The sequence below is a fragment of the Equus przewalskii genome, chromosome 20 (genome assembly GCF_037783145.1).
Source record: "Equus przewalskii isolate Varuska chromosome 20, EquPr2, whole genome shotgun sequence".
Lineage (NCBI taxonomy): Eukaryota > Metazoa > Chordata > Mammalia > Perissodactyla > Equidae > Equus > Equus przewalskii.
Window position 1 is genome coordinate 31,865,569 of NC_091850.1, and position 24,976 is coordinate 31,890,544.

At 43.1% G+C, this 24,976-nt stretch overlaps 1 protein-coding gene across 1 annotated transcript in view; it reads left to right on the forward strand.

Moving 5' to 3' along the window:
- The window catches only part of MTMR12 (myotubularin related protein 12), a 70,155-nt gene that overhangs the window by 34,130 nt on the left and 11,049 nt on the right, over positions 1–24,976 (forward strand). The window contains exons 5-12 of the mRNA XM_070587085.1: positions 735–865; positions 2,135–2,228; positions 5,954–6,083; positions 13,158–13,233; positions 19,644–19,750; positions 20,779–20,903; positions 22,369–22,447; positions 23,835–23,905. Coding sequence (XP_070443186.1) covers positions 735–865; positions 2,135–2,228; positions 5,954–6,083; positions 13,158–13,233; positions 19,644–19,750; positions 20,779–20,903; positions 22,369–22,447; positions 23,835–23,905 — 813 coding nt within the window. The remainder of the gene's footprint in view (positions 1–734; positions 866–2,134; positions 2,229–5,953; positions 6,084–13,157; positions 13,234–19,643; positions 19,751–20,778; positions 20,904–22,368; positions 22,448–23,834; positions 23,906–24,976) is intronic.

Sequence of the window (24,976 nt, forward strand, 5' to 3'; positions counted from 1 at the left end):
GATGATAAAGTTGAGATGTGAAGTGGCTTATTTGAGGTCACTCAGCTGGAGGAGCTTGGACTTGAACTTGGAACCTGTTTTTTCTAATGCTCCACGATGCCTTTATGTGCTAGATGTTGGTCATACTTTTTGCTGTCAGTGTTAGCTGTGTGGGTTTTACTTTAAAGGCGAGTCTGAAAAGGGTCTGTTGTACTGCACTTGGATGTCTTTTCTGCTTCCTAAACAAGCCTCTCTCTGCTCCACTTCTCCATTTTTGAGGTCAGGGCTTTTTCAGAAATCATTCAGTAGCCATTTACGATGTTCCCAACACCAGTAGGTGCTGCGTGGTCCAAACTCTGGGACAGGGAGGAAGGTGTCAGGATGGGCCCTAGCCATAAACCCAGGAGTTGACTGTCCCCAAAGCACGTCACTGGTGATCTCCCTTCCACCTTTCTAACCCCAGCTTTCGGAGCTGGGTTTTCTGCACATCAGTGGAGTCCGTTGTGCCATCAGTGGCCTGTCCATTTTGGTCTTGTGCTTACCCCGGAGGAATGAAGAACCCTGACTGTTTTCAGAGAGCCAAGGCCCCTGCTGAGTGGGACTCAACCACTTGGTGCTGACAGTATCTAGAAGGTAGCACCTTTCCTCTCACTTCTGAGAGGCGTCTAAGAAGTTAATGTCTACCTTGTTTCTTTAATGTTAGCTTGTTGCCTTATAACATGATTTCCCTTCTTGATTTCATCATTGATGTCTAGTGTTTGATGAGAAAAAAAAAACTCTATTTGGACAACTGAAGAAATACCCTGAGAAACTCATCATCCACTGCAAGGACCTCCGGGTATTCCACTTTTGTCTGAGGTACACAAAAGAAGAGGAAGTCAAAAGGGTAACTAGTTGCATGTGTTTTCAGGTTTTATTTCCCGTCAGATTTTCCCTTCTAACTCTAGTTTTTGCTTACATTGCATGAAGGTTGAGGGGCACTTTTTACTCTGTAAAGTTGAATCTGACTATAATCTCATATGCTTTGATTAGAATTGAGAGATAATTTGGTAAACATGACTGCATTATCTTGGCACATACTACCTTCAGCCCTTTACTTCATAGCATTTTTATTCCTGAAGCCTCTACAGGGTGGGAGGTGGTAAACCAGCATCAGGACGTGGTCGGGAAAGGGAAGGACGGAGCAGCTGGAAGCACCCTCTTCCCCAGCCTGCAACAGCCTTCTCGAAGGGCAGTAGCAGGGACCCCCTGGTGGAATGAATGGGTTTCCCTCTGGGAGGTAGTGGCTGCGTGTGGAAGGAGGAGGAGGTACGTGGGTCATGTGGGCAAAGCCGAATCACCAAATGAGCCTGTGCTTTTGGACATTTAGTAAACTTAGTCTGGTTGCCACAGCAAATTGAGGTATATCACTGGGTGAGCTGGTTATAGTGGTTTCTCTAATGAAGATATTGAAGGTCTCAAAGTTGCCACTGTCATGGTGATGAATACATCAGGGGAAAGCCAGGGAGAGGCCAGTTCCTCTGTTGTCCTTGGCTGCAGTGAGTTATGCATACTTTATAGGTAACCCCTTCATTTTCTTCCAGGTGGTGTGGCCGTTCAGTTAGAATAATAAACACGATTCCAGTATCTATTCTGAGCAGAAAAGGAGCAGTGTAGATATGGAAAATTCCCTGAGAAGCCAGAAACTTTCATTTTGAATGATGATTTTAGTCATCTCTGCAAACATACTTTTGTTTGAAACATCGCACAAAAAGCGTGGTGGATTGATTTCTTTTCCTTATCTTCTAGAAGATCCTAAAGGCTGCAACAAGTAGATCAGAATAGCAATGAGTCTTGGTTATTATCTCACATCAGCTGTATGTCTTTGACATGTCAGATTTTTAGAGTATCTGAATATGGCGCTAAGTTTTCTTAGCACTTCGTTTTTAGGAAGTTAGACTGTGTTTTAAAAATTTCCCTAGAAGTTCAAAGCTTTTAGAAAACCTGACAAAATAGTTAGCATTCTGTTTGTTTAGCATTATTCCAAGAGATGAAGTCATGGATACAGACCTTGGTGAGAGTTAGCATGACTGAAAACCTAGACACCTTGGTTCTTGTCTCTCTCAGTGTTATCTGCCAAAAGCCTGACTATATACATTGCTTGGTTCTTTTCCAGATTGTGAGCGGCATCATTCATCACACCCAGGCCCCTAAACTGCTGAAACGACTGTTCCTGTTTTCCTATGCAGCCGCAGCACGGAACAGCACGGGTAAGTGTCGCTGGGTTTTAATTTGTGGGGAGGCAGGACCCTTTCAATTCCTACCTGAAACTAGTGGAAGAAAACCCAGCCATGAGTTTTGTTTTTCCTCTTCTCAAACAATTGGTGACCTCTTGCTTGGGTGACTCAAGTTTCCTTTAAAAAAAGTTTCTATTTTTTTTCCTGTGATCTTTGTTGCTTTAACTTATCTTTTAGGTTGTTCACTTTTTGTGAGGGATTATTTGTTTTTTATGAAAGAGAAAATCAATATATTGTAACTGGGAATGTGAGTCTATAAAGAAACGAAATTGAGACAAGTTTACAACAACCCTACTGGGGCTGGCCCAGTAGCATAGTGGTTAAGTTCGTGTGCTTGGCTTTGGCAGCCTGGGTTCACAGGTTTGGATCCCAGGTGTGGACCTACACACTGCTCTTCAAGCCATGCTGTAGCAGCATCCCACATACAAAATAGAGGAAGATTGGCATGGATGTTAGCTCAGGGTTAATCTTCCTCACCAAAAAAAAAATATATATCTATATATATATACACACACACACACACACACTTTTTTGTATATATATTTTATATACAGGTTATTTTATAAAATAACCTGATTGTCCTGGGTTCTTTTTCTACTTTAATATACTTGATTTCGTTTCATAAGACTCTAGAAAATAAGACTCTTGCATTCTAGAAAGTTTTTAAGAAACCAGAATGTACTTTACAACAGATATTTTGGGGGAAATGAAACAGTTGTACATAAGAGAGCACATCAAAAACCCAGTTTGGTTAGAAAACTTGAGATTCTAAATGTTTTCTCTTTAGTTCACTGAAGGAGAGCAGTCTTTAAGTAAGAAACTTCAGTCATCTGAATTAGCCGTTAAAAATGCGTAGCGCTGTGCAGTGTTTCCACAGATGTCCGTCTTCCTTCTCTAGACCGCTCCCCTCCGTCTGTTCACTTGCTCTGCCCATTACTGTTCACAGGAAGTTGATGTTTTGTGATCCTGTGTGCCATGTGCTTTTCGTCAGGGAAGCGGCGTGTTAATTTTAACGTCATAGATCAGACTTTCTGTAGTGCACTAACTGCTCATTTGGGAAACGTTTATCTAATGGTTGCTATGGGTCAAGCAGTGTGGGGATATGGAGCTGAACAGTACTGAATCCTTGCGCTCTAAGAGCATCAAGTCAACAGGCGGCTGAGCGGTGTATCCTCTGGTGGAAGGGGCCATGAGGACAGAAGCAGGAAGTCTCCAACCCCACTGAGGGAGGGAGGGCAGTCAGAGGGCCGAGGCTATGCCTGAGCTGGTAGTGGAGGGTGTGGGAGTGTCTCTTATGCCCAGAGGAGTATTTTAGGTAGAGGATTGGCATGTGCAGAGTAGATATCTGGGAGAGCAGGTTACGTTTTGGGAACTATGGTGGTTTAGTAGAAAAGGTATGAGTTTCGAGGTCTGTCCCACCTGAGTTCAAATCCTTGCTCAGCTGCTTAGTAGCTGTGTGATCCTAGGGATGGCACTTAACCCTTGGGCCTCTGTGTCTCATTTTAAAAACAGCAGTGTTCATACTTCCCTTGAAGTGTTGTAAAGATTGTAGATTGTTAAATGCATGGCACGTTGGGTACAGTTGTTAAGTGAGGGTTGGGAGTATAACTACGTATTATTCAGGACAGATTATGTTCAGAGAATTAGATTGACGTAAATATACTTAGTATGACTATTAGGCTGAACGTAAAATGTGTTACTTAATTCAGTAAGTTCATCTTTGTGAATGACAGATCTTTTCACTGTCGATGTGTGTCCAACTGCTAATTAACTGGGTCCTACCTTACAACAGCTTGTTGCAATGAAAGATACACAAAATATGACTTCTTTGTTGATTACTATAGTTTATATAAACTTTTACTGGTTTACGTTTGAAAAATCATACTCAATTTTAGGAGTTCTGCCTCTTCCTCATATCCTGATTCTTGGTCTGGACCCAGCGTAGGACAGTCTCTCGGCTCGCCAACATATGTTGATCTCTGTGCGGAAACTCTTACCTTGATCGACACTGGCAGTTTCATTACCTTATGGTGGCTTTTTGTGCCAGAAGGCTCAGGATATGTTCCATCTCTTTTATTCTAGTATGAGTCCATCCTTCTTTTCTCCTCCTTCCAACCTCCATTTTTTTTTAGAAGTAAACGTTACAACTGGTAGATGTGAATTGACTGATTAGCTTATTCACTGAGTAAGGATTTGTAGAGGTGGGTGCTTTGCAATCTGAACATCTTTAATTATTCTCAGGCTTAATATTTACAGATGTGCTTTAGATGAAAGGTCTTAAATGCTTATAACATGGGATTTTAGGGAAGGACCTATCTATATTGCTAGGAAGATGACCTATGCTTGAATTGGAGTATTATTATTTATGTCCATGGGGAATTTTTTTTTTTGCATTTATTACCTTATGGAAATTTCCTTGAATTCAAGCTCTGCCATTGCCTAGCTCTGTGACCTTGGGCAAGTTACTTGACCTTTCTGTGCCACATCTGTAAAATGGAGGAAATAGTATTACCTACCCGATACGGTAGTGAGAATTGAGTTAATAAAGGTAGTATGTTCAGAACAGTGCCTGGCACACATAAGCTTAACTACTGTTTTTATCATTATTCTCATTATCATCCTTTTAACAATGATCTGATTTTATTAAAAGGAGCAGGTGGGAGTTTTATCAGATTTTATTTTTCCCAGAAGGCTTGTGTTTTTAAGATATGCAAGGGCTTGAGCTAACTGATTTGTGTGAATTTCCAAGACTATTGTGGTGCGTGTCACCCCCAGCAAGCAATGCTGTGGCTCAGGAGAGGAGCAAGGACACATCTGCCAGGCTGGAGAGCAGTGTGCCTGGGCATCTCCTGGCAGGTAGTAGCAGGGCATGGCTAGGGTCATAGTACCTGTCAGCGTGACATGGCCATCAGTTGGCAGGCCCTGGCCTTCGCTGTGGCTGTCTGATTTGTTCATGGCCTTTAGTAACCAGGTGTCACACTGGAGAGTCCTCCTGCTGGCAGTGCATCTTCCAATTGAAGGAGGATTTACATTCAGGAGTCTGACATGCTATTCAAATACGTTTGCCATCCTATGCACACACTGGTAAGGCTAAAAATATTTTATTATTTTAGCGTTTGTACCAGCCCTGTCTTTTAGTACTTCACAGGATCTTTTTATGTTATATAAATTATCTCATGGTCAGATGACTGAAAGTGAAGCTATAAATTACTTTTGCAAGGAATGGAACAAGAACAACTTCTTTTCTCCAGTATAAAAAGACAGAGCTTTGGTTGTAATTTTGGATTAATGACCAAAAAATAAAGAAAGAAAAAGGTTAGGACTAAGCAGTGAATTCATTCTGCTTGGATAAAAATGGGCTTAGTATGGGGCTGGCCCCGTGGCCAAGTGGTTAAGTTCACGCACTCCGCTTTGGCGGCCCAGGGTTTCGCTGGTTCAGATCCTGGGCTCGGACATGGCACTTCTCATCAAGCCATGCTGAGGTGGCATCCCATATGCCACAACTAGAAGGACCCACAACTAAAAATACACAGCTATGTACCGGGGGGCTTTGGGGAGAAAAAGGGGAAAATAAAATCTTTTTTTAAAAAAAAGGGCTTAGTGGAGGAAATTTGGGCCTGAGGATCCACTCTCACATCATTAAAATACCGGTGCTTCAGGACAAGATTTTATTGTCTTTTTAAATTTTGTTTTGTTAGCCACCGATCCCAAGAACCACACCGTGATGTTTGAAACACTTCAGGACTGGTGCTGGGAACTGGAGCGGACCAAGGGCAACATGAAGTACAAGGCAGTGAGGGTCAATGAAGGCTATCGAGTCAGTGAAAGGTAAGCCTTCAGGGCTGGGCTTTTCTTAACAGCTTTATTGAGATTTCATTCACATGCCATACAGTTCACCTATTTGAAGAATATAGTGTTTTTAGTATAGTCACAGGGTTGTGCACCCATCACCACAGTCAATTTTAGAACATTTTCATCATCCCAAGAAGAAACCCCATACCCCCCCTTAGTAGTCACTCCCCAGGTGCCCCCTACTCCTCCAGCCCTAGGCAAGCTCTAATCTACTTCTATCTCTATAGATTTGCCTAATTCTAGGCATTTCATATAAATGGAATCATATAACATGGGGTCTTTATGCCAGCCTTCTTTCACATAGCATAATGTATCAAAGCTCATCTATTTTCTAGGATATATCAGAATTTCCTTGTTTTCTTTTGGTGAGGAAGATTGGCCCTCAGCTAACACCTGTTACCAATCTTCCTCTTTTTGCTTGAGGAAGAGTAGCCCTGAGCTAATACCTGTGCCCATTTTCCTCTATTTTTTGTATGTGGGTCGCTGCCAAAGCATGGCTTGATGAATGATGTAGGTCCATGCCTGGGATCCAAACTGGCAAACCTGGGCCACCGAAACAGAGCACATGAACTTAACCACTACGCCACCAGGCCAGCCCCCAGAATTTCATTTTTTAATTATTACTGAATAATATTCCATGATATGGATATACCAGATTTTATTTATTCATCAGTTGATGGACATTTGGGTTGTTTTCACTTTTCAGCTGTTATGAATGACGCTACTATGAAGATCTGTGTACAGGGTTTTGTGCTGATGCATGTTTTCGTTTCTCTTGGGTCTCTACCTCGGAGTGGAATTGCTAGGTCATAGGTCATATAGTAAGTCTGCATTTAACCTTTTAAGGAACTGCCAGACTGTTTTCCACAGCAACTGCACCATTTTCCTTTCCCATCAGCAGTATGAGTGTTCCACTTTCTCCACATCGATACTCTGCTTTTTAAAGAAACCCTTGAAGCGTTCCTTAAAACATTCAAAAGTGAATTTGTGTCTTTTTCACCCCATTATTGTATCTGTAATCTAAGTGTAAAACTCTTAGAGGCATTTCTGAATTTATATTATGTATTTGCTTTCCTTTTATCAAGCACTTCATTTATTCATTCAATAAAATTTTTTGAGTGCCCACGTGTGCTAGGCAGCATCCCAGCTGCTAGAGATGCAGCAGAAACAGAGAGCCCGGAAATGCCTGCCCTCCTGGAGCTGCTTTCTCAAGGGAGGAAAACGACATAGGCTAATGACTCATTGTGTGTATTAAAAAGTAATCTGGGGCTGCCCCGGGGCTGCCCCATGGCCGAGTGGTTAAGTTCCTGTGCTCTGCTCTTGTGACCCAGTGTTTCACCGGTTCGGACCCTGGGTGTGTACATGGCACCACTCATCAGGCCATGCTGTGGCTGCATCCCACATGCTACAACTGGAAGGACCCACAGCTGAAATATACAACTATGTACTGGAGGGATTTGGGAAGAAAAAGCAGGAGGAAAAAAAAGAAGTTTGGCAACAGTTATTAGCTCAGGTGCCAATCTTAAAAAAAAATTTTAAAGTGAAAAATAAATAAAAGGTAATTAGTGCTATGGAGAAAAACAGATCAGGCAAGGGGTTAGGAAGTGCTGGAGGTGTTGGTGGGAGGGTTGGTCGGGCAGAGGGAACAGTAGGAACAAAGGCCCTGAGGTGGAATCTTGTCTGGCTTGCATGAGGAACAGCAAGGAGCCCAGGTGCTGGAGAGGAACCAGCAAGGGACGGAGCCATAGGAGTGAGGTCAGGGCAGAGAGGGGCGCTGGGGGTGCCAGGTCAGGAGGCTTTCCCAAGAACCTCTACTGCAGTGAGGAGAAGTCTGAGCAGAGGCGTGATGTTCTCTGACCTACATTTTTAAAGGATGACTCTGCATAATCCTCGTTTAGAAACTTGAATCGTATCATTTTGGAACATACTCCACAATACCTACCAACAGTTTCATAAACTTGTATTTTCATGGAGCACTTTGTTTTCATGATTCTGATGGACCTCTTCAGATCAATTTTGGTTTTGATCACTCTCAAACATTTATAAGGTTAGCCTTCCTGTCACAGCGTAAACTGGGGTGACTGGGGAGCGGCCTGCGGGCAAGTGTCTGTATGACACTCCCCCCCGCCCCCTCCCCTCTTTAGAGCCACAAAGCTTGAAAAGGAAAAGCTAGCTCTTGCTCAGAAAGAGGTTAGAAACCCCCGCTCCTAGGAGGGAAAATTTTGTAATGTGATATTGATACTGATAGAAGGCATTCCCATTCCCAGAATTGCTTTTAAAAAAATCCTGCCACATACCAGTTGAATTCATTGGTATTTGCGTAGATGTCAGCACATCAACAATGAACCCAGTAGAGAAGGCAGGAGGGAAGCTTTTAATTAGTGGTCAGTGGAGAGAATGGAGCTGTAGCAAGATTTTGGTTCTCAGCGTGCTCAGTGCAGATGCACTCCCCTTGGACTGCCCCAGCCATGCACTCCCCATTCCTGCCTTTCTGTCCCGTGGAGCTGATACGGGAAAAGCCGTGCTTTGTTTCTCACCTGGACCACTGTGGTGGCTGCCTGCGTGGACTCTCCTATCTCTCTGTCTCCCAGCTTGCACTCTGTGTAGCCAGCCGGGCGAGCATCTCCAGTGTGCATCTGATCATCTTATCCCCTGCTTCAGTGGCTCGCCGCTGTTCTTGGTCTATATATAGGCAACGCTCTTAACGAGTGCTATAGGGCCCTCTGTGGTTTGACTCCTGCCTCATTCTCTGACTGTGTATACCTCTCTCACCATACCGCACCCTACCATAGACCTTGCCTGTACTGTCTCCTGTCTGGAATGCTCCTTTTACTTCTAGCTACACAAGTGTAGTTACCTCCACTTCATCTGTCAGATCGTAACTCAGGTGTCACTTTCTTAGGGAGCCTTCCCAGGACTAGGTCAGGTCTCCTTGTGAGAGCTTTCATTGCACACCGCAGGCCTGTCCTGACAGTACGTCCTGTGGTTGTGAGTTTATTTTTATCTGTCACCATTTGGTTAATGCTTGTTTCTGCAACCTGTCAACTCTGGGGAATCAGGGATACTGTTTTGCTCATCATTATATCCTCAGAGCCAAGTACAGTGCCTGGTTTGTAAGAGGTGTTCAGTAAATAGGAGACTGACTGACTGAATGAATGAAAGCCCCTGTAGCTATGCGGGGCTTCAGTCAGTTTGGATAAGAATAAGAAACTGAGTGTCCTCTCCACCTTCTCCCAAGGTCAGAGCTGGCTCTTGCAGTCCCAGAGCCTGTGCTTTCAGAAAAGCCTTTCTCTCATCCCACCTCCCTGTGAAGGTATCAGAAGGTCCAGAACCCTGTGGGGTGTCTGTAACACAGAGGGAACCTATGACCTGGCTGACGCTGCCACAGGAAGACGCTGCTACTCTAATGTTGTCACTCTGGGGGTTCCTGCGCCCTAAGTAGGGCTGTGCCTGAGTGGATCATACAACTTCTCTTGAGTAAAGTTGTCCCATATTTGGAGAGGCTGTTTACTTTGGATTCGAAACTCATCCTAAAGAGTAAAATGAGTGCTTTCCAAGGAGCGGGGAGGGTTCGTTGCTTGTAGACACCAGAGTCTCATGGCAGAGGCTCCATAGAACCACCTCAAGTTCATTGAGATGGGAGGGACAGCTCAGACTCCCCTCACTGGTGTGCAGCTGTCCATCTCTGCGCAACCTCCTTTCCTGAGTGACTGCATGATACGTATGCTAATGTACTTGGTTCTGACATTTTTTTTTTCCCCTTCAGTAAAAGACTATAAGAGAAAATTAATTGGTTAACCAACGTAAAATATTCAATCTCACCAGTAGGGGAAGACATGCAAATTTTTTAAACCAATGTGGCTCCATCCCAGCCTTGTAGAATGAGCCTCTGGGGAAGGAGCTGAGAATCTGGTTTAAACAACCCCATGGGGACTCGGCTGTACTGTCTGAGAAACAGTGGTCTATTTGTAAATTGCCATCTGGAACAGTGCTGCTCACAGTCTATGTGCAGCTAGGTCGTCTGGGAGGTTTGTTAAAATGCAGATTCTGATTCTGTAGGTCTGGGGTCTGTCTGGAGAATCTGTGTTCCTTAAAGCATCCAGGTGATACTGCTGCATACTTTGAGTAGGAGGGTCCCTTATTTTTTTATTTTTTTTTTAAAGATTGGCACCTGAGCTAACAACTGTTGCCAATCTTTCTTTTTTTTTCTGCTCTTTCTCCCCAAATCCCCCCAGTACGCACCTGTATATTTTAGTTGTGGGTCCTTCCAGTTGTGGCATGTGGGACACTGCCTCAACATGGCCTGACGAGCAGTGCCATGTCCATGCCCGGGATCTGAACCAGCAAGACCCTGGGCTGCCCAAGTGGAGCACACGAACTTAACCGCTTAACCACTCGGCCACAGGGCTGGCCCCCAGCAGGGTCTTTTAGAACCACAGCTTTCATCCTGATTGCACACCTGGAAAGCTTTTAAGCTTCTGATATTAAATCGTTCTGGGTTGGAGCCTGGACATTGGGAGTTTTTTAATCTTCCCGTATGATTTTAATGGACCACCTGAGTTTGAGAGCCATGGGTCTGTGAAGAGGTTTTTACTTCAGCAACAACACCTGAAGAAGGGATGCCTTTCTGCCCACCCACTTAAGTAGACGTAGAAGAAAATATTCCAAGTGCTTCACAACCTCAGAAGCCAAGTAATTCTTCCAGGGTTTGATAGTTTGAGGTATCTTAGCCTTGACCAGTGGTTCCCAAACCTGGTTTTACATCACAATATCATGGGGGCTTTTTTCTTAATTACTTTTTAGGTTGTTTTAATGGAAAATTTCAAGCAATGTAAAAGAAGAGAATATGAATTTCCTTTTACCTATCACCCAGTTTCAACAGTTATTAACTCATAGCTACTCCTGTTTTCTCTATGCCTCCACCTGCTCCCCCACTCCTCTGGATTATTTTGAAATAAACCCCAGAGCTCATCAAATTTCATTCATAAATATTTCAGTGCCCATCTCTAAGAATTAAGGACTCCTTTTTTTAAAGATTGGCACCTGAGCTAACATCTCTTGCCAATCTTTTTTTCTTCCTCCTCCTCTTCTCCCCATAGTGCCCCAGTACGTAGTTGTATATTCTAGTTGTAGGTCTTTCTGGTTGTGCGATGTGGGATGCTGCCTCAGCATGGCTCGCTGAGCAGTGCTAGGTCTGCACTCAGGATCTGAAATGGTGAAATCCTGGGCTGCTGAAGCAGAGCGTGTGAACTTAACTGCTGAGCCATGGGGCCAGCCCCAAGGACTCTTTTTGTAAATATAGCCATAAAACCATTATCATGCCTTTCAAATTTAACATTAACCCCTTAATATCACTCACCATGGTGGTCTAGTGGTTAAGATTTGGTGCTGTCACCACTGTGGCCCGGATTCATTTCCTGGTCAGGAAACCATACCACCTGTTGGTTGTCATACTGTGGTGGCTGCGTGTTGCTGTGATGCTGAGAGCTATGCCACCAGTATTTCAAATACCAGCAGCATCACCCATGGTGGACAGGTTTCAGTGGAGCTTCTGGACTAAGGCAGACTAGAAGGAAGGACCTGGCCACCTACTGCTATAGAAAATGGCCATGAAAACCCTGTGAATAGCAGCGGAGCATTGTCTGAGACAGTACTGGAAGGTGAGAGGGTGGCACAAAAAGACTGAGTAGGTGCTCTGCCGTCACAGTGTTGCTAGGAGTCATAATCAATGATATTAACAACATCATTCAGTCCCCAGTGAGTGTTCAAATTTTCCCCATTGTTTTATAAATTTTTTAATTAATTTATCTTTCATCTTTTTATCTGTTTTATCATTAATAAAGATTCAGTGAGATTGGTATCTTGCAATTGGTTGATAGGTTTCTGAAGTCTCTTAATGTATAGATTCTCATAGAATCATCTTTTTCTTGCAATTTATTTGAAGAAACCAGGCCATTTTTTGATAGTTTCCCATAGTCTGGGTTTTGATGATCACATCTCCATGATGAGGTTTAAAATGTTGCTTCATCCCCCTTGAATTGATTAGATCTAACAGCTTGATCACAGTCAAATTCTGATCTCTTCCATTCAGGAAATCCATCTTTCCCATGCATGAGCTAATACTTAAGAGATTTACTTCAAACATGCAGCATGCATACAAACACCATCTGCTTATTTTCCATCATAGTTCTTACACCATAGGCACCTTCTTATTTCTCATGAGCCTTTATTTCGAGCTTTTGGAGAGAAAGATGTTTACAGCTCCACAGTGGTAGAACTAAGGTGGCCTTATTAATAAAACCTGCTTCTGCTAATTAGAGGAAGAGATGGTGTCCCCATATATCTCTGATCACTGCAACTCTGAAAACCTGACTTTTCCACGTCCTGCTACTTAGGAGGTTTGTTCTTGTGAGAACCTAAATTTTCTCCTGTAGAACTAAAGTCATACTGCTTGGACTCAGGTCCCAGCTCCACTAATGCTGACTAGTTGTGTAACCTGGGAAGCGCCTTAGTGCTATGTCTCCTTTCTTTATCTGTAAAACGGAAATGATAATAATGCATATCTCACAGGGTTGTTGGGAGGATTAAATGAATAATTTGTGTTAAGTAATTAGAACGAGAGAGAGTCTGGCATATAGTAAGCACTTATATGTTGTTGTCAGAGCACTTGATAAAGTGTCGTGGCAGCAGTTGTCATAATTACTGATTTTCGTGTTAGACTGACTGAAAGCAACACAGGTGTTTATATTGTCACTATATGATGAGGAATATCACGTATTCCAATCCTCTCATTTTATGCATGAGGAAACAGACCCAGAGAGGTGGAATAACTTCCCTAGGGTTACGCATAGCCAGAGGCAGAGCTAGGATTTGAACTCTGATCCCCAACTGATTTGACCAGCAACAGTTCATCTGCACTGGCTTTTCTTAACAGGGAAATGTGGTCCGTGTCATACCACCCTGCTTGGCGTCCTGTGTTCATTGAAGTCAAGCTTTCATATTTAGTGAGTTACCTCTAGTTCTGAAACTGATGACATCTCTTTCTTCTAGGTTGCCAGAATACTTTGTTGTCCCCACCCCTCTTCCTGAAGAGGATGTGCCACGCTTTCAGGGTCACGGCATACCAGTAAGTGCATCTAGAAACCCAACTGCCATGGGTCACTCATCAGCCCATGCTGGCAAATTATCCTACTTACAGCCCTCGGCTTTGGTACTAAAGAGTTTGTCCTCAGTCCAAGAGTGATCCAAAAATATCTTAGGGACTCCCCAGAGGAGTCTCTTGGACGTGAGGCTTCCTGGGACAGACTTCTAAAGTTTTCACAGATGCACTGGAGTTCTTAGCAGAGACATCTTTGAACAGCTTTAAGAGGATTACAGATCTGACTAGTGTTGAAAGCCAGCCTGATTTAACACCTAAGTCATTTTGAGGCTGAGCCAACTACTCTGATGGTAGTAGAGTTTAAGATTCTTTTTGTCCTGCACCATTCATCTTTGTGTGGGTGTGGCAGTGTTTTCTCCCAGAGACAACATGGAGAGCTTACTTAGTTTTCACAGAATAGACTGGGATGGGAGCCATATTTAATGTGTCACTGATCAAGGAAAGCAAGACTCTGGCAATTACCCCAGTTTCCAATTGGTGGTTGGGAGTTGCCAAGCCTGCAGGGAATTTAGTAAGGAATGAGAATTACAAATAAATGCTGTGCTGTGCACATGAATGGTTCAACAAAAAGATCTCTCTTGTGTCGGAGGCAAAATGTCTAAGCAGGGATCACATGCCCAGAAATGAGAGCAGGCCAGGCAGGTAATGAGCATGGCCCTTGCACTGAACCAGAGACCTTCTGCCTGGTCCAGGGGGTGGCTGCTCTTCTGTACCAGTTGGTTCATGCCATATGGAAATATGGGCCTGATCTTGCCAGATGTCCTGATTTCTTTGAAGATTTTTATGTGAGTTTTTCCGATTTCTAAATGTATGCAACTGATTCAAATGTTTCAAAAATATGTCTTTGGGCCAGAGTTGGCTCATGTCCCACAAGTTTGCAACCTTTGATTTAGAGCAATGATTCTCAAACTTTCCGGTCTCAGGACTCTTTATGCTCTTAAAAATTATTGAGGATCTCAAAGAGTTTTTGTTTATGTGGTTTTATCTATTGAGATTTGCCATATTAAAAATTAAAACTGAGAAGTTTTTTAATGTTTATTGTGGTAATAAACTCATGACCTGTTAACATAAATAACATATTTCTTTGAAAAATAACTATTATCCAAAACAAAAAAATAGAATAGCACTGTTTTACATTTTTGAAAATAGAAGACAGCTATGTTCTTACAGTGGCTTCTTTCATTCAGTCTGTTGTGGTATGTCTGGGTTTGGTTGAAAGTATTTGAAGGAAATCCAGCCTCACACAGATACATATTTGGGAAAGGGAAGAATATTTAATAGCCTTTTCAGGTAATTGAGAATATTGTTTTTTGATGGTACACCAAAAAATTGATGAGGTGGTTTCATAAGGGTTAGTTGCAATAAGGAATCTGAAAACAATCAGTGAACTTTTCATTCACTGCTAAATTAAAATCCGTTGGTCTGTCTTGTACTTTGAAAGGATCTTAAAACATGGTATAAAAATTTTACAACATAATACAGTCATGCGTCACTTAACGAAGGGGATAGGTTCTGAGAAATGCATTGTTAGGCGATTTCATCGTTGTCTGAACATCATAGAGAGTACTTACACAAACCTAGTGGTATAGCCTATTCCACACCTAGGCTGTATGGTGCTAATGCTATGGGACCGCCGTTGTATATGTAGCCCATCGGTGACCAAAACGTCGTTATGCAGCACATGACTGTACATTGGTCATTGGGAAATATTGGTTCACTAGGTTATATAGATTGTTCAAATATTAACATATTTCCTTGTATAATATAAAAATCACATTCATTAATATCACCTCTGTGTCATCAGAGAAGTCTGTAAATATTGGGAAGCTGTCTAGCTAAAGAGGCTAGTTTTCCAAACTTCTAATTTTTGCTTGAAAGTTCACTTTTTATCCTTAGCAACAAATTGTCACTTGTTTTCCTTGAAGTGATAGGCTCACTTCATTCATTTTTATTTTTTTAAGAATAAATTTCTCCCAAATACCAAAGTCCAAACACCTGTAGTTTGTCTGTCACTCATTCTTTCAGTTCCATGGGAAAAGCCCCTAGTTTAGCTCTCAGCTTAGTCTTGTAAGTGCTTTACCTTGAGACAAACACTTACTTCAGTGCTTACTTCCCACGCCATCACACAGAATATAAAAACTAATATTAAATATTAATATGTAATGGTCAAGATTAATAAAATTAATAACTTTTAGTCCTTCCTTAAGGACCTTCTCAAGTGAAACAGTTTGCTTTTCTGTGAGTGTGTGGCAGTGAAGAATACAGTGGACCAGTGCTGTTTGCCAGCAAGGCCTTGAGTGGTGCTAAGGCACCAGCACTTTTACCCACCAGAGCTTTTGCATCAGCAGCACAAATGTCAACACAGTGAAAAAGACAAATGATATCTTAGTATTATTCTCAGACCACCTGAAAGGGTCTTGGGACCCCTTGGACCTGTAGGCTGCATTTTGATAATCTCTGTTCCAGAAGAATGAAAATGAGAGTCTTCGTCCTTCAGCCTTTCATAGATGAATCTAGGAAAAGAGGATGTGCTCTGTGGGAAGAAACAAAGATGAATTGTTTACACACGTGGGAATAGGCTGCTTCTCCACCCGGCATTGTATGAAATTTCCATACTCTGTGTTCTAGCCAGGCCTTGGGCTGGGAAGTTAGAAAATGTTCTGATGAGGAGCCAGCAACATAACTGATCGAAACTGTAGGAAGGTGTTCTCACTTTATTAGATCAGCCTTAATTGTGTGTCCTGAAAGTCGTCAGTGGAGTTTACATGAATGGACAGCAGAAAGATACTGCACAGATAGAATCTGCACGTTTACCCAGGGAACACAGAGCTCTCGAGTCACGTGAAGTTGACCAGTAGTGACATTTAGTGTATTTGCGGTGTTGTGCAGCCACCCTTGACTTTTCACCTAGTCCATTCGTCCTTGCCTTCACTTACTCCTCTTCAGGGAAGACCTGCATCATTTGTCATTTCAGTCCTACCTTGCTGCCGTCCTAGGGACTTTGACCTCCTGGGTCCTCTGCTGTTCTCCAGCCCTGAGCATGTATCTTTTTTTGCTGTAGGGCTAATGAACATTGCTATAGATATTCAAACCGAACAGCAGAGTGTACTTAATGGGATACATGAAAGCTCTGTGTTACTTTGCCTCGCTGGGCCCTTGTTCTGCTCAGCAGTCTGTTGTTTAACTCCTTTGGTTCCTGTATCGTTCTGGGGCTGCTGTAAACATTTTCTCCTTCTCTTTTAAGTTTGTGATTCCACGCTTAACCCTCTTACTGAGAGATGACCTTTCCCCTGCATCAGTGGAACCTTGGACAACTCCTCAGCTTCCTTCTACCCCAGCTTCCTTCTTTTCTACCTCCTGTTGTTTCTCTCTGTGCTCCTGTTTCCTTCATCCTGAATCTAAACCTCTGCCTGGGCTCTTCATCTTGTCTCCCCTTGCTTTGTCTGGAACTTGCTCCTGTCAGTCTTTCCTCATCCACATGTATCTTTCCATGAGTTCTGCTCACCTCTCCCTTAACCTGAAGAATCCCTTCCTTAAGAGTCAAGCTATGTTCTCTTCCCTGGACACCTGAACATAGTGAAAGAGTCTGTACTACTTGTCTCTACTTACCTCTCTACTGCTTTCTTCTTGCAACATGAGTTCTGCTCCCCCCACTCTGCTGATTGAGCCTTGCGTGGCCCCAGTTCTCCACACCATTGCTAGTTTTTCACAGTGATTATGTCCTCCCTGTTTGTCTTTTAAATTTCTCTCTTGCTTTGGAAACACTGTGCTGTCTTGGTCCTTTCACCTCTGTAATAGTTCCTTTCCTTCTTTCTTACTCTGCTTTCTAGTCTCCAGTTGTACATGTTCCCTCTTCCTTTTTCTAAATAAATGGGATTAACACACTATTTTTGTGTATTGTCAGCCATGCATATTAAGAACCCAGATTGGGCTGGCCCGATGGCACAGCAGTTAAGTTCACACATTCCGCTTCTCAGCAGCCCAGGGATCACTGGTTCAGATCCCAGGTGTGGACGTGGCACCACTTGGCACGCCATGCTGTGGCAGGTGTCCCACATATAAAGTAGAGGAAGATGGGCACAGATGTTAGCTCAGGGCCAGTCTTCCTCAGCAAAAAGAGGAGGACTGGCAGTAGTTAGCTCAGGGCTAATCTTCCTAAAAAAAAAAAGAACCCAGATAGAAATTGTACATATTACAGTAGGGGAAGATGTACTTTTTGGTAAATTCCTGTAAGAAGTCTCTCTGTGACCAAGAATTTTGCTTGTTTTCTATTGACTGTTTCAAATAGAGAATAGTAAGGGAATTACCCCTGAGTGCCTCAGTTGAGGTGAGACAGTTACGGTTGTGCCCCAAATAGAAAATGAGTTAGGGTTGAATATCACCAAGAACCAACCCTTTCTGCCCCAGGAGAGGAGATAAAAAGGATTAAGAACCCTAATTTCTTAGACCCTGTTACCCAGTCATGGCCAAAGGTGCCTCCCCCTTTATTCAAATGAGCTGCACCAACTAGAGGGCAGGACTGCTTGGGCGAAATGTGGCAGAGTGAAAACTGTGTGGTGGTTCCTGCACATTGCTTAGCATGACATTGGAAAAGCGAGTAAGAGGACAGCAAAGGGCCCTTTGATTTGTCTCAGTGTTCTAACACTTCCACCTCGTTACAAATCTTAAAGAGTCAAAGTACGACGTGGCCCCAAGTCCCAAGAGGGGAATCAGTGCTCATTTTGGCAGTTCCTGAAGCAGTTCTCTTTCCTCTGTCCTCGCTCTCTGGGCAAGCTCATCATCTCTGCCATGTCAGCTCACAGTCAGCTCCCATGTCCCAGGCTCCAGGCTTGCCTCTCCTAAGCTCATATTCCTCATCATGGATGAAGATCTCCACACAGATGTCCTACTGGCATTAGCTGCCCCACATTTCCTGCACTGATTTCATCGTCTTCCTCTTTCCACCTTTCACACTTTCTAAGTGTAGTGCAGAGAGTGTCACCTGGCTTGTGTGTTGATCTCTAATGTCCCGGCCCAGGCTGCTGCTGGCATTTCCAGCACGTGTTTATACATTGCAGGTGGATGGCAAAAAGGTGCCCCTCTGGGCGGCAGAATTACAAAAGGTGTTTTCTTCTGTCGATTTACCTTTGAGCCAGGGCACTGGTGGGGCTTGAGCCAGTGAAGCCCTTAGCCAGGGCTTTATGGGGCACAAAGTCCACTACATTACTCACCTGCCCCAACCACCCTTTCCCTTTCCTCCATCCCAGGCTCCACTGGCGGGTGACTTGGCCCCAAGATCAGTTCTCATCTCCTTTTCTCTCTGCAAAGCAAGCAAACAAATGGAAACTCCCACTGAAGCCAGGAAAACCGCCTTGACCACCTGAAACTCTGACTTAACAGCTGTTCATATGATTTCTTCCTCCTCTGCCCTCCTTTGTTGTTCCTTGAAATTCTCTTCTGTCATTTATCACATTCTCCCTTCTATTCTCTTTGTAAACGTTTTTCCCTTTTGAGAGTAGAAGCTCCTAGAAGGTAGACACTGTATCTTAGCACACTCTACCTCCTCTCACACCCTAATGTAGTGGCTTGCGTGTGCAAGTCTGGTATCAGTGTACACTGAATAGCCGACTTCCCATCCTTTCTAGTGTGAACTTTCTTTAATAACGGGAGCTCCCCCTGCGCTCTGTCCAGGTAGAGCACGGCCTCCAGAGTCAAGTCAGGCTGCTGCAGCTTTCTGTGTAACATGGGGAAGTTAGTCTCTCTCTCCAAGCCTCAGGCTCTTGATTTTTATCCCCAAATCCTCCGAGTACATAGTTGTATATTCTTTGTTGTGGGTCCTTCTAGTTGTGTCATGTGGGATGCCGCCTCAACGTGGCCTGACAAGCGGTGCCATGTCCGCGTCCAAGATCTGAACCAGTGAAAAACCTGGGCTGCCGCAGTGTAGTGCGCGAACTCAACCACTCAGCCCTGGGGCCAGCCCCAGGCTCTTGCTCTTAATACGGTTAATAATCTTACTGTCTCAGAGTGTGACTGTGAGAATTGAGTTAATTCATGTCACTTGCCTGACATCATAAGCTGCACTCCACGACAGTTACTACCCTAATAATAACAATGTTGTTGTTCCCGTCATCCAGGTTCCCAGCGCTAAAGCCAAGTTAAAAGGTGTATGTTAGACTGTAAGCGAGTCTGAGTGTGACCGCCTAGACCTGGTTTGGTTTTTTTAAGACTAACTCAGTCGTTTCATTGTGAGTGACTATTTCTTGGCTTGACAAAGTTGAATATATCCAGCCATTTCTTACTGGAGTTAGAAGTTTCCCAGTATGAATTTAAATGCAAAGCTTCCGTGTCCCCTGTTGAGTTGTGTATATTGTGTCTGGAAACCTCTGTTCCCTCTGCAGATGTGGTGTTGGTCCTGCCACAATGGATGTGCCCTTTTGAAAATGTCAGCTCTGCCCAAAGAACAGGATGACGCCGTTTTACAAGTCCAGAAGAGCTTCTTGGATGGGTCAGTACTCTTCCACATCTTGTTTTTGTTTAGATCAGTTGTTTTCTAAGAAGCAGGAAACAGTTCTTAGTAGTATATCTGATTCTGTTTACCCGCTGATAGCTTAGTGTTGGGAACACAACTTAGAGTGGTCATTTTCTTTTTAATTTTCAGTGTTTGATTACTTTTTAATGCACACAACTGCTGGAACATATTGCTCACATTTTTTTTTTTAAGGGTATGCTTTTTTTTTTCTGTGGGGAAGATTGGCCCTGAGCTAACATCTGTTGCCAGTCTCCCTCCTTGTTTTCCCATTTTCTTTTTTTCTCCTCAAAACCCGCCAGTGCCTAGTTGTACATCCTAGTTGTAGGTCCTTCTAGTTCTTCTGTGTGGGACACTGCCTCGGCATGGCTTGATGAGCCGTGCTAGATCCGCACCCAGGATCGGAACCAGCGAACCCTGGGCTGCTGAAGTGGAGTTGGCGAACTTAACCACTACGCCATGGGGCCGGCCCCCAGAGTGGTCATTTTTAATTACTTTGAAAGGAGTCAGTATAACGTAATCATCAAGAATGTCAACTGCATTGTTTTAAGAGATGCACGCAGAAACATTTAGGGGGAAGTGGCATGAGGTCTGTAATGTTAACAGTTGTCAAATGTAGGTCATGGAATATATCACTGTCCTTTTCTACTTTTCTGCGTGTTTGAAATTTTCAAAATAAAAAGTGAAAGAAACTCAAAGTGGATGCATTAAAAACAGAAAAGGAGTAGACTTTGGAGTTAAATTGCCTTGGTTCACATGTGACTTGATCACTTTATAAACTTCATAATCTCGGGCCAGGAAGTTCTGCTCCACACGCCTCTGTGCCCACTTCCGTTAACTGGGAGTGTCAGTCCTGTGCTGGTTACCCTGTTGGTGAGGATTATATGGGAGGATACCTCTGGAGCTCTTCACACAGAGCTCGGCACATCGTAAGTGCTCAGGGGAAAAAGAAGCTGTTTTTAATTCACATCTGCTCTTCTAATCTCTTGTTACTTTTTGATACCTAGAGTTTACAAGACCATCCACAGGCCACCCTATGAAATTGTTAAAACTGAAGACCTATCAAGCAGCTTCCTGTCCCTGCAGGACATCCAGACCGCACACTCTAAATTCAAGCAGCTCTTTCTGATAGGTGAGGAGAACGCTGGGCCACACGGGTGAAATTTGCTGCCTTTTCCCTGGGCTCCTTAGGGTGGTGCACAGAGGCTCATGGCCATGTCGTGGAGTGGAGGATGCTAGCCAGGAGTCCGGCTGCCATTGCCACCGTCCTCCTCTCTTTTTCTCCAGGCTTTTGCCCCACTGCCCCTTCTCTAGCCGTGAACACAAAGCCACTCGCCTCTCCTCTCCTTTCCCCAGTGGTGAGCATTGGGCTTCTCCCTTTGAAAATTGTGAAGCCATGCAATACCTAGAATCATTCCCTTGCTTGCAGTGATTTATAAAATGAATGATCAGTTTGTTTTCCTTAGCAGCTTACTGAATGGACTTTTTCCCCCAAGTGGAAATATTTTACTTTTCTGATTGAGTATATACATTTTTTAGCAATGTAAAAAATTTCAATTAATCAGAAATATACCAAGTAGAAAATGAAATATTCCCATCCCAGCCACCCCCTCTTGCCTGCCCAGGCTGCCCACTATGGATAATTTAGAACTTGAATCATATTTAATCAAGCTCAGTCACCTATTAATTCTCTTCATTTTTGAATGAGTCTTTACCCTCTGAGATTTGTCACACTTACAGGTAACTTTTCCTAACTTGGGCTTTTTAGCCTAGCAAATTCTAACTAATTTAGGATCCATTCATTCATTCAGCCAGTATTTATTGAATTTCCATTATATGCACTAACTATACTAGGCGTCGGAGATAAAGATGAATGTGACACAATGGGAAACAGAAGCGTACTCCTCTGACTAGAATACGTGATGCATGTATAAAACAGATTTATGAACAGCAGGGACTTGGCAGAGAGAGTGCTAAATTGTACTAGTTGATACAGGACTGTGATTCTCCACTTTTGTTTTCACCATCCAGGACTTAAAGGAGTATGCTGCCTTTTCATTGACTTGAGTTTGCAACTTTGAAACTTATTAGATTTCTGTAAAATGCAGGGCTCTTTGTAGCAAGGTGGGTTGGGGGATTGTGTAGCAGTGTGCAAGGTGAAGGTGTTTGTGTGTTTAGGATTCCAGAGGAAGCCATATCTCCCCCTTAGGCCTCTGTGGCACTGGGGTGTGTCCTGTTGGGTTTTCCAGTTGTGGAACAGCAACCTGCCTGTTGACTATTTCTGCCTAAAGCATGTTATTCTCCCCGTTTGAGTTACAGGGTAGACTGTGGCTGTGTATAGATGTCACAGGGCACTTTTTATTTGAGCAATAAAAGTCTAGTTTTGACTACCCCACTGTTCCAAGGGCTTACAGTTCAAAAGCCATTTCAACTGAGGTTTTGAAATGTCCTGACTTAAAATGGAGACTTGCTCCTGGATCCGCAGTTTCGGCCTAGGACCGCTCATCTGAACAGCACGGTTGAGTAGCACAGGTTTTTTATGGCAGACAAATCAGCAAATGATGATCTGACTTCTTCACTCTTTTTTCATTTTTCAGATAATAGTACCGAGTTTTGGGACACAGATATAAAATGGTTTTCCCTGTTGGAAAGTAGCAGCTGGCTTGACATAATCAGGTATTTCAAGCCATTGTTTTTGTTTTGCTCATGAATTTTATAGTTCTCTAATTCAGAGTAGTAAAGCAAAGTGACAAATGATTTAACTGTTTTATATTTCATAGTTACATATTCTTAGATCACATGTTCTATTCAGGCCTCAGCTGGATTTTGCATTTGTTATTTATTGTTTCTGTGCACATTTGATCAGAATTTGCAGACATGCTCTCTGGTCACAGAGATCTCTAGACTATAGGCATTGAAGGACCACAAAAAGGGGGCGTGGCAACCCAAAATTCTAACTGAGGCCGCAGCGCTGGCCTCCAGGGAGGATCCTGGGGATGGGGAAGGGGAGGGATGCTTGCTTTTTACTGAATACCTTTTTAGAAGAATTCTGTATCTTACATGTTTATTACCTATTTAAAGATTTTTAAAATCATGATTAATGTCAATTAGTCATTTTTGCTTTTGGAATTAGATTGAGATTCCCAGAGAACAGAATTCTATTCCTTTCCTACTTCATAGTTTGACTAGCTCCTGTCTGTTGCCATTAAACAGAGGAGAGGACAAAGGGAAGGCACAAGACAGAAATGGTCAGGGGTGAGAAATAGCTCCAGCCCTAGGGAACACCTGGAGAAAAAGAAGAATTCTTCCTTTTAGCCAGCACGGCGTTCTCTCTCAGGTCCACCAGTGAGTTTTGTGGAAAGGAGCCTCAGACCTCCAAACACTCATTAACAAATCTGTTTTGAAGAGCCTGCTACATGTCCCGTGATTTGAATATATAATTGCGAACAGTGGTACACGTTATAAGAGAAAAGGACCTTTCTTCATATGGGGCAGGCAGAGAAGGTTGAGCGTCCCTAAGCAGATGAAGGGCACCACTAGAGGCAGGAAACAGCAGGTGTGAAGCCCATAGTTACACACAAATAAAAGTTGAAGCTGCAAATAGTGGCAACATTCTCGAAGGGAATACTGTATTGAGGGAGAGACAAAAACGATTTCTAGGTATATTGGACCTTTTCAGCCACACCAACACGTTTGGCAGGTGACCTTGAATTAAACAGTATGGACATGCAGCACGGTCTCCAGACATGGGCGTTTAAGGGTCTTACTAGGACTCACCAGCAGACTCAGGTATGAGTTGTCAATAAGAATTTCTGGTTTAGAAATCACCTAGGAGCACTTTTACATCAGTTTTGGGATTCCCTTCTGAAAATTTTAAGTTTCCAATAGGCAGATGAGTGTATCTGCAGTATCTGAATAGTGTAAATGGAATTTTTCTGGAGGATTTTAGCATGAAAAAATAAAAGAAAACTGACAATCAAGTCAAACTGTCTCTAAATTTCTTATGTTTATGATACCAAACTCAGGAACTAATGCCCCTTTTTCTTGTCTCTTTCTTGTTTAGACGTTGCCTGAAAAAAGCAATAGAGATTACAGAATGTCTAGAAGCACAAAACATGAACGTTCTTCTTTTAGGTAATATATTTATAGCACAAAGGGTGTTTCCATTTTCCTTCCCTTGAGCTTCAGTTTCTGTAGATACAGCTTGATATAGCTGGAACGTCTTGGAAAAAGAAAGAACTAGTGTAGAAATCCTCCCCATTCTTCTCTACCCTGACCTTGGAATCCTTTGCGTTGGATTTCACTGTTATGGTTTAAAAATAAAATCTTCCACTTGGAACTTGGCAGACCTATTCACAACCCAAGAAGGAATTGTTTGGTATCTTTACCAAAGCTCACATTTCCTAATATTTTGAATTTTGTTTTATATTAACTCAACTTGGTTAAAGTTAAAATCTTTGGATAATCCTTTTTATATAAAGAGACTCGTGGATTGTTGAATTGTTATTTTTGTATCTTTGTGTTTGACAACCCTGTGCAGTTGCCACAGAACCTTTGTGGTCTCTTATTTCCTCAGTGGGCTTGACTTGCTGTATGTGAGGACAGGGCATAAACGTTCAGAATGTGTAAAAGCAGGTGTAACCACCAGGCAACAAGGATTGTTGCTGCAGTTGGTTAGAGCTGAGCTAAAGTACTACGTCTACTGTTTAGAATATTTTAAGTATATTATAGCCCTACGCTTCAAATTAAGTCGACTATCTCGTGCTTTCATCCCCTCAAGCTTTTATCATTTCTCTGACGTGCTCCCTGACTGCTGAGGTTTAGCGTCTACGGGCAGACTGGAAAATTGTCTGCCTGTGGCTTCTGTACCACCTGACCCTGGCTCGCTGACTTTGACTTTCGTTCCTTTATTGAACACCTACCGTGTGTAGACTTTTATACTTGAGTCTTCTAGAAGTTTACAACCTAATGGGAGAGTTGGTCTGAGCATGTTATTGAAAAAGGCCTAACCAACAATGTCAGAACAGAGAACCAAGTAACTGGTGACATGGAGAGGGATAAAGGTCGGGGGTCTGAGAGGTGGAGGTCCCCAGGGCCAGACCACACTAATCACAGAGTTGCTTGAAATGAAATCCGAGTCTTTCGCTGATGTGGCTGCAATGTCCCCTCCTTCTAAATGGACTGCTGAGTTCTCTCTCATTTGAA